Source organism: Seriola aureovittata, chromosome 18 (assembly GCF_021018895.1).
Source record: "Seriola aureovittata isolate HTS-2021-v1 ecotype China chromosome 18, ASM2101889v1, whole genome shotgun sequence".
In the NCBI taxonomy this organism is placed as follows: Eukaryota; Metazoa; Chordata; class Actinopteri; order Carangiformes; family Carangidae; genus Seriola; species Seriola aureovittata.
This window is the reverse complement of record NC_079381.1, coordinates 11,216,241-11,225,174: the sequence shown is the minus strand read 5'-3', so window position 1 is coordinate 11,225,174 and position 8,934 is coordinate 11,216,241. Positions and strand designations below refer to the sequence as shown.

The 8,934-nt window shown below is 42.6% G+C and overlaps 1 protein-coding gene across 1 annotated transcript; it reads right to left on the bottom strand.

Moving 5' to 3' along the window:
- Positions 1-1,315: 1,315 nt before the first annotated feature.
- nrarpa (NOTCH regulated ankyrin repeat protein a) lies at positions 1,316-8,710 on the bottom strand. Its single transcript, XM_056404272.1, has 2 exons — positions 5,757-8,710; positions 1,316-5,542 (listed from the first exon to the last, which is right to left on the bottom strand). The coding sequence occupies exon 2, from the start codon at positions 5,023-5,025 to the stop codon at positions 4,687-4,689; it is 339 nt and encodes a 112-aa protein (XP_056260247.1). The 5' UTR covers positions 5,026-5,542; positions 5,757-8,710; the 3' UTR covers positions 1,316-4,686.
- Positions 8,711-8,934: the final 224 nt, after the last annotated feature.

Genomic DNA, 8,934 nt, shown 5'->3' with positions numbered 1-8,934 from the left:
CCTCTTTACTCAAACATTTTGCAGTTAACTGCAGGTCGACACCCAGTAAATGTTGCAACATGACCAGGTCTGACATGTAGAAAGATGTATTGTCGTGTCGCTTTTCCCACGATCCTCCCACGGCTGTCGTGCAATATCAGTTGCAACTCAGCATTTTCATGAAATCAAAGGTTTCATTGCAAATAACCAGCTCCAGGCTCATTGTGCTTGTTTTCATACTGCTACAAGTGAAGTGAAGAGGAGATGAACCAAATGATTGGAAACTTTCATTTACAGTCAGTCAGTACAGAATACACACACACTCACACGTACACAAACAGTGTTTCTTAACCCTTTTGGCTGCAAATGAACACGTGTGTTCCAGTCTTTTTTTTCTCCCCCTCATAACCTTTTTGACTCACGACCAGTCAAAATGAAGTGAGAGTGGTTAACAGTTTAACCATCCATTTTCAGGACCATTTCATGCACCATAACAGCAGGCCAGGAGGCTTCAAAGTACATATTTCACAAGAAAACACATAAACTTAGACATGAAAAAAAATCACAAGCAGCAATAGGTTTTGTTCCCGTACAATAAAGTGGCTGCGAATGTGGAGTACAGAGCAGCTGATTGAGATCAGTGAATCTCTTTTAGGAGACGAGTAATAAAGGTTAGGAGAAAGGGTGGGTAAAATGAAGAAAACAAGGAGATTTTGAGAAATAGAGCATAAATGATGAGCGCGATACATACTCGAGTGTATGCAAAAGCAAAGAGTGAGAGGCAGAAGCAGGTTGTTAGCAGAGAGCTGAATTGTGGTGCAAAGCTTCAGCCTTAATCGTTAGAAAGAGAGCACAAGAGAAGAGTGTGTTGGAAAGTTTTTGAGTGTGTGGGGGTAACATAAAACCGGCTCTCCCACAACACACACAGGGGAGGGGACCCTTCTTTAAACTGAGCCTACCCACAATGCACTGGGCTCTTTTATCCCAGCAGTGAAAGGATGAGGCCAGATGAATGACAAAAGGAGAGAATGGGGATCTGGGCTGGGCCCGGCTTGGAAGACAGGGAGGGAAGAGAGAGAGAGAGAGACAGAGAGAGGGAGAGAGAGAGAGAGACAGAGAGAGAGAGAGAGAGAGAGAGAAGAGAGAGAGAGAGAGAGAGAGAGAGAGAGAGAGAGAGAGAGAGAGAGAGAGAGAGAGAGAAGTTTGGTGGTGGTGGTGGGGGGGGGGGGGTGTTTCCCAAACCAACCTTTTCTATGAAAAATGCAGGAGGAGGGGGGAGGAGGGGAGGCTGAGCCGGTAGCTTTTGCTTGGGAGATGAGGAAGAAATGTATGCATACACAGTGAATTTGAGTTTAATGATTTCTTTACTGGCTTGTACACAAACGTACAAAAATAATACAGCACTCATCTCCACATGACATCACGTCATCATCACAGTGTTACAAACGTTCGAAAATAAAAGAATACAAACAAAAACAAAAACAAAAAAAATCAAAAAATTAAACATGATGGAACATCTGCATCACTCATGAATAATCAGCTGTTTCCCCTTGCTTGAAATGAAGCAAGACCAGAAACACAACTTGGTCCAAAGAAGTCAGCACTTTTTTTTTTATTTTTATTAAAAAATCATCTCACTCATGTACACCAATCCGGTGGCTGGCTCCTTACGTCATAAATGTTATGACCCTGGTAAGCCAAACAACCACACAACCGTGCAATTTTTAATCATGTTACAATGATCTTACCATCAAATGTATTATTCCCCTTTCAAAAAAAACAGGAAGACAGCACTTCAGAAAAGAAAGTGCCCCTAGATATCATCATCATCATCATCATCATCAGAGTTGATATATATATCCATATGTATATATACATACACCCAATCACAGAGATACACGCATCTTTGTTAAAAAAAAAAAACATCGTGTTTTTTTTTCACAAAGTAACACACACATTAGGACATTATCACCTGGAGCATATATTTATACAATAGTATTTTGTTGTGTTTGTTTTTTTTCTATTCAGAAAAAAATTTAAATGTTGACACATAAAAGCCAACTTTTCAACAACAGTCATCAGTGCAATATTCAAACAAAAAAAAACGAAAAAAAAACAAACATCAAGTTTAAGACAAGCGATGCATATTTCATTTGTTGTCTGATATCAATCTATACCTTGATGTATGGATCTATCGCTTCAGTTACTTGTGGTTGTTCCAGGTTTAAAAATGGGAAGTTCTCAGTCTGGATGACTGTGTAACACAGCGGCTTGGAGCCTCACGAGAAGCACACAGACACAAACACACACACTTTCAATTTAAAACACAACACACACACACACACACACACACACACACACACACACACACACACACACACACACACACACACACACAGCAGCTTCTCATGAGGTTAACCAGTGCTGCTGTGAAGCTTCTATACAACTGTTGGCCAATTGAGCAGTAGGCTTTAAAAAAAAAAAAACCAATAACATCAACATTAACAAAAAAAAAAAAGAAACATACAAGCAGCATTGATACAAACGTTAGGGTGCCATGACTTTCAAAATGCAGCAGGCAAGTTTATGGAACCAAATTCTCTTTTTTTCCTTTTCTGTGACATCCTGCAACAGTCATGTGTTTGATTTTTTTTTAAGTCTTCATCGTCCAACAGTATTAGGGTCCTGCTCAGTAGTAGTAACTATTCCAAAGCCTTGTCTCCTGCAGTTACCCCGTACAAACACTGGGGGCGCACAAGGCTCCGCATTTTTTGTGCAATAAAACTCCCTGCATTTATAAGTCATGCGATACAATTCCATTTTTATATGACTGAAAAAAAGACCAAAAACAGGCTGATGGAGAGAGAGAGAGAGAGAGAGAGAGAGAGAGCGAGAGAGGAGAGAGAGAGAGGTTTATAGGGAAAACATGCAACAACGGCAGTGACAGAGAGAGAGAGAGAGAGAGAGAGAGAGAGAGAGAGAGAGAGAGAGAGAGAGAGAGAGAGAGAGAGAGAGAGAACCACAGACTCCCTTGCAGAAAGGCAAAAATCAGGCTTTGCTTGTCAGAATAGGTTTGGTTGTAGTGTAAAATAAACTGTCCCGACTGAGGATGCAGGGATGGGTTCATTGCATCTTCTGTTTTGAAGTCCATCTGTCAGGCTACAAAGCAAAACAAAAAACAAAAAAAAACATACTGGCATGCGGATGATCACAGACAAATTGTGAATCTCTTCAGACTCCAAACAACGTGGCAGAGTGGTGAGAGAGCTGAACAACTTGAGAATACTTTATAGTCGAGGTAGCTGGCAAAAGGCAACCAAACAAAGTCCTTTCAATGGGAGGGGGGAGAAAGTCCACTTGAGGGTCAACAGGCGATAACAGGGGGTGGGGGGGTGAGGGTTTCTGGGATGGTGGTGGATGAGGAAGAGTGGCAGGTCTACCTCCACACGGGACAGTTTATAACTACGAGTCTGAAGCAGCTTGAGTCACCCTAGATATTCTCACACTCATAGATTTTTTTTTGTTTTAAGAAGAACCACAACATATTTAAAAAAAAAAAAAATGCATCTTCTCAATGTACCTTCATAAATAAAAAAAAACCCAGCCTGCTTTCACAGTGATGACTAGGATGTTAATAAAATACTGAAAGGAGATTATAAAGTGAATTCCAAATGCGACATTTTTTTTTTGATACAAAGCGAAAGCAGCGGTTTTTCTTAGTAACACAGCGACCATTGGCAAAGTGGTCGCACTGGCCTGAAAAGTTGGACGCCAGCATGGCAAGATCTGCTGCAGCAGGCACAGCGCATTCAGCTACTGTCTCTTTACTCTTGAAAAAAAAAAAAAAGTAAAAGTAAAGCTATTGTGTACAGTACTTCACAACAACGATGAAGTCAGTTGTTGTTACATAATGATTACACATCTGAAAAGCGTGTTGGATAGCCATAATGCCGCTCTTTGAGTTAAAACAAAACAAAACAAAAAGTCAATGAATTTAGCTATTAAAGAAAATAGACCACAGGTAGCCAACAGAGGGCAACCCTTCTTCTCTTGTTCATGTGTCTTCCCTTTCAGATATTCCAGCATGCAGCCATATAGCATCAAGTGCCGTGTTTTCATATAAAATAACTTAAAAAGGGTTTTACAAGTGAACAATGAGGAGCAACAGGTCAAATCTGCGCCCCCCACCCCCCACCCCCACCCCCCCACAAAGAAACTATTCAACTGTACTGAGGATGGGAGGTCATGGATAGAGGAAAAAAAAACTGGGCCATCTGCACTCTGGAGTCCAAACACACACATACACACACACATGTGATACACAGAGACTGGCTTCTTTTATAGTGGACGACACGATCTAGTATACACATTCAAGAGGAAAGCTTTAGTACCAACAAACTCACCGAAATGGCGTTTCTTTTGTTAAAGAGTCGTGTTGAAGCTGAAGCGCTGTGTATGAACCATGCGGTGGCTTCACTCGGGAGTGCAGAGAGGGCCCCGTTTGGTTTACAGTGAGGGAAGATTACTGTGCAGGCCTATTTTGTATTTCCTTTTTATATAATTTGGCACAACTATGTAGATAATGGCAGTTTGTTTTGCTTTTTAAAAAGAGCCTGGCTTTCCCGTGTGTTGCAGTTTTATTTTCCACTTGTTGCTGTTGTTTTGTTATTTGTTACTTTTCTTATTTTACCTGACAGCAGAGACAGATCACCGGGCGCCAGAGGAGTACTTGGCCTTGGTGATGAGGTATAGCACAATGTCTTGGTGGCCCCCGAAGGCGGCGATGTGTAAAGCGCTCCACCCTTCCCTGTTGGCCAGCCGGATATCTGCACCAAACTTCACCAGCAGTTTTACCAGCTCCAGGTTCCCGTCAATAACGGACTGGTGGAGGGCTGTCTGCCCTTCTGGCCCGAAGGAGTTGACGTTGAACTCGCAGTTTGTCATGTTCTGCAGCAACGAGTGAAGCTCCTTGGTGTTGCCCTTCTTCACCGCCTCCTGGAAAACCCTCTGCGGTGCGGAGCAAGTCGACACATCCGCCTGGCTCATGGTTGCAGCTCGCTGGATGGTTGGGAACCAGTAATCCTGCCTGGGCTCTAAAGCTGATAATAATGTCTTCTCCCTGTTGAGCGTCTCTGGTCTGGTAACAATGCCACAGTTACACTGGATTATAACCAGCTATTAAGGCACTTTAAAGTACTAAAAGAGAAAAAAGATCACTGTGTATATCCCAAAAAGGACAAGAGAGGAAATAACACACTCGGTGTGCAAAAAATGTTAATATTTGAGAGATCCTAAAATCCCTAAAACATTGAAGGGTGCTCTCATGCGATCCAGGGGCCCCTAGATGTAGTTCCCCCTCTGTAGCAGCAGCAGGTAGCCTATCGCAAGGGATGGAGAAGAGAGACGCCTCCGACTTCACTTGGGGAAATTGGAAGTCTGACCACTATCTCCACAGAGCAGCCTCCTCGTTGCTGGGTCCCCGCAGGTTTTTTCCTTAAACGGTCCGACCTGGTTCCTGGCTACGCATCCAGGCTATATGTCGCTGCTCATGTGGCCAGGGTGTCTGGGAAAGATAAAAAATTTTTTTTTAAAAAGACAAGAAAAGTCAGCATGAATCCCGATTCCACAACTACAGACTGCGAGAGACCCTACATTCCGCCACATCCAGGAGTGAGCGAGGAGATCTCCGTGCGCACAAGTTTACGCACGCATACACTGCTTGATTTTTACCATTAAACATATCTTGGAATGTAATCCGCTGCAGATGTGTGACTTACCTGTGACAGATGGACGGGTCTGTAGCGACGAAAACGATAGAAATCCACCGTGTGGCCCGGTCTGTGTCCTCCGCGCGGTCCGTGAGTCTCTGCCCTGCGCTGCGCTCCGGGGGAATATTTTACGCGTCCTTTATATGCATGACAATACCTTCCCAAAGAATCAACTGTGGAGGAATGGGCGGAAACCCGGAGAGGTTATAGGCTGCCGGCTCGGTGAGTGGGAGGGACCAGGGCGCTGTGAATCTGCCGGGAGGGGGCGTGGCCTTCTGAGGGGGGAGCCAAATGTTGCTGTAGAAATATTAAACAAGCCGCCCGCAGCAATATTATGGTGAGCTGTATAGGCCTATATCCGATCTCCTGTAGCCGACCCCAGGAAGTGGACTCAAAGCCAGAGGCATGGTGCTGTCAGAGCTGGAAACCGCTGAGAAAACGGACACGTTGTAAAGGATCATCCACTGGATTATCATCGACAGGAACTTGAAACAAAAAGTCAGTCATGTCTCATTGACAGGGATGTAAATGGTCACTATAGCATCAGCGAGGATTTTACTCATGCAAAGCGATCGGGCTCCTGAAAAATAAACCAAATGGAAACTTTCTGAAAACATGATCTTAGACATGATTTTTTACGCAATCTATAAAATATGACAATACACTTTTATTTTGACACACAACAGGTAAAAGATCTGGGAAAACAATAACAGGCGGGTGGACTACACAATATATTTGTCTAAATTATTAGTGTTTAAAGTAAAGTGTCTTTTTAAGCAATAAAAACATCTGGATACATTAACACACTTTAATGTTACATTGGCTAAAGATGAAAAGCTACAGTACATGCTGCTGCTTGAGCTTTATGATACCCAGCCCTCTGTGCAGTGTGACCCTGACAGGAATGACAGACTGACTGACTGACTGACTACCAGTGAACATCTCAGACCTCAGTTAATTTGTGCACAAATGTGAAATAAAATAAAAATGTATGGATCAGTCCCAGATTTAAAGTTTAATTCTCTGTGTAGTTTGAGCAGTGGTTGTCTCAGGTGTGAGCGCATCTTTTCATAAGTACATATCTATAACCTCAGACAGTCAAAAGTCTCTGCTGAACCAAACGGACCGGGAGTCTCTCAAGTCATTTGTAGCGCTCTGAGGAGGCGCTTATAGGTGGCTGTTTAAATCATAAACTGCAGATATATTCCAGTTGTTTTTAAATGACGAGACGGTGGGACTTCACATAACAAAAGCCCTGCGCTACTTCCTTTTTGCAAGTGAAAAGAGATGACGCTGTGCGCAGATTGACACGCCGCTCAGCTGCCCCCGCCACCGTGGGAACTGGGCTCCTGTGTGTGTGTGTGTGTGTGTGTGTGTGTGTGTGTGTGAGAGAGAGAGAGAGAGAGAGACAGAGAGAGGGAGGTGGTGATAGATACAGATAGATAGAAACACCGTTCGACAGAAAGAGCGCATATGAAAGTGACAGAGATGGACAGATGGAGGGAAATAGAGAGAAATATGTGGAAACCACACATGTACATGTCGGCTTTCCTCGCACCGTTTGCTCCGTTTGGCTGCTGCATTCTCCATCTCATCTGTGTAACACTTTGTAAACCGCTCTCCGCTCTGATGGTTTGGCGGGTTTCACACTGTCCTCTTTTTCCCACACTCTGAACTGTACATTTGGCGCACGTCTGTGGCTGCAACTGCCTGTACGAGTGTGTTCCTGTGCGCCGGGCCTGCTCGTCGGTGTGAGAGAGACAACACAGAGATCCCACACATTAAGGTCACAACCTACTTTATTTCACCTAACCTAAAAAATGTCTGATATAAGACTGAAAACATGACTGCAGCGATATATTAGATAAAGCTAGTTCATATTATTCTTCTCTAGGTTGGGAGTGCATTATCAGACTCGGGCACCTGAAAGTAAACAGTTTACCACGTTTCTATGTCAACACACAAGTAGGTTTGTTGAGCTATACAGGCAACCACAGCAAAAGTATTTATAGGTGAGGAACTTAAACAACTACAACCAAACTTTAAAAATGATATAATATAGACTACAATGTGTCCTACTCTTCCCTTATTTTTTTGTTATTAACATCACTCACTTACTAATCAAATCGATCAGTGATTTTTTTTAAAGGTTTAAGCGATCATGTAAATCAAACTGGATCGTTTGGGCCCATTATTTTGTATTTCAGATAGATAGATAGATAGATAGATAGATAGATAGATAGATAGATAGATAGATAGATAGATAGGATTTTGTGTGATTTTGGGATATACACCCAAAGGAAACCGACTTTAACTTATAGTAAGGGTAGTTTCAGCAGTGAGTGAAGTGGTAATGTGCACCTGTATTGTTGCTATGGTTATCTGCAACTTTACCATGCAGATGCATCTAGAACCGTGGTTTCACCGTTGGCCTGAGTTATGGTTAAAGGGGTCCCAGTAAAGCCCACTATGCAATTTAACCTGACACGTGCCAGCCAATCAGAAACGAGGGTTTATTTTGCCCACTATGTAATCTTACACGTTTGTCACATATTTGTTGAGATTCAGATCTTTGACTTCAGGACCTGCTCCAGTGAGAATAAAAAGGATGGAGAATATGTTTGCTGTGGTGACTGGGACTGTGATTCATCTGTTTTGGATACTTGTATAGGTGCATCTGCAGGTGACGGTGAGTCTGCTTGCTGCCTATTTTTTGTTTGTTCCTCTGCAACAAGTGGCCCACAGCTGCAAATGCTCGAAAACAAAGACTAACTCTGAGTCACTCATAGAAATGTGGTGAATAACCAACGCAGAACTTCTTACATAGGCCACAGCAACAGATGTGTGATGTGTGTTCCTCTATGGTTTTCATGTAACACAGCGTGCCTCCTGGAGTTTATAGTTCAAAACTCTCACAGCATATACATGTACACGTTATGGGTTATGGTTACTTTCAGATTTTAATAGTAGTTTAAGGAACAGTATACGTTTTATCGTGTTATATATATACGTGTATCTCTCTCTCTCTCTCTGTATATATATATATATATATAATATATATATATATATATATATATATATAGAGAGAGAGAGAGGCTACATGTTTTTTCTTTGGGTTACTGAATGGCGCAGAACATCTTCTGGAAAATTAGGAACATCTGTCCGCTATCAGAGCTTTGGCTGCAGT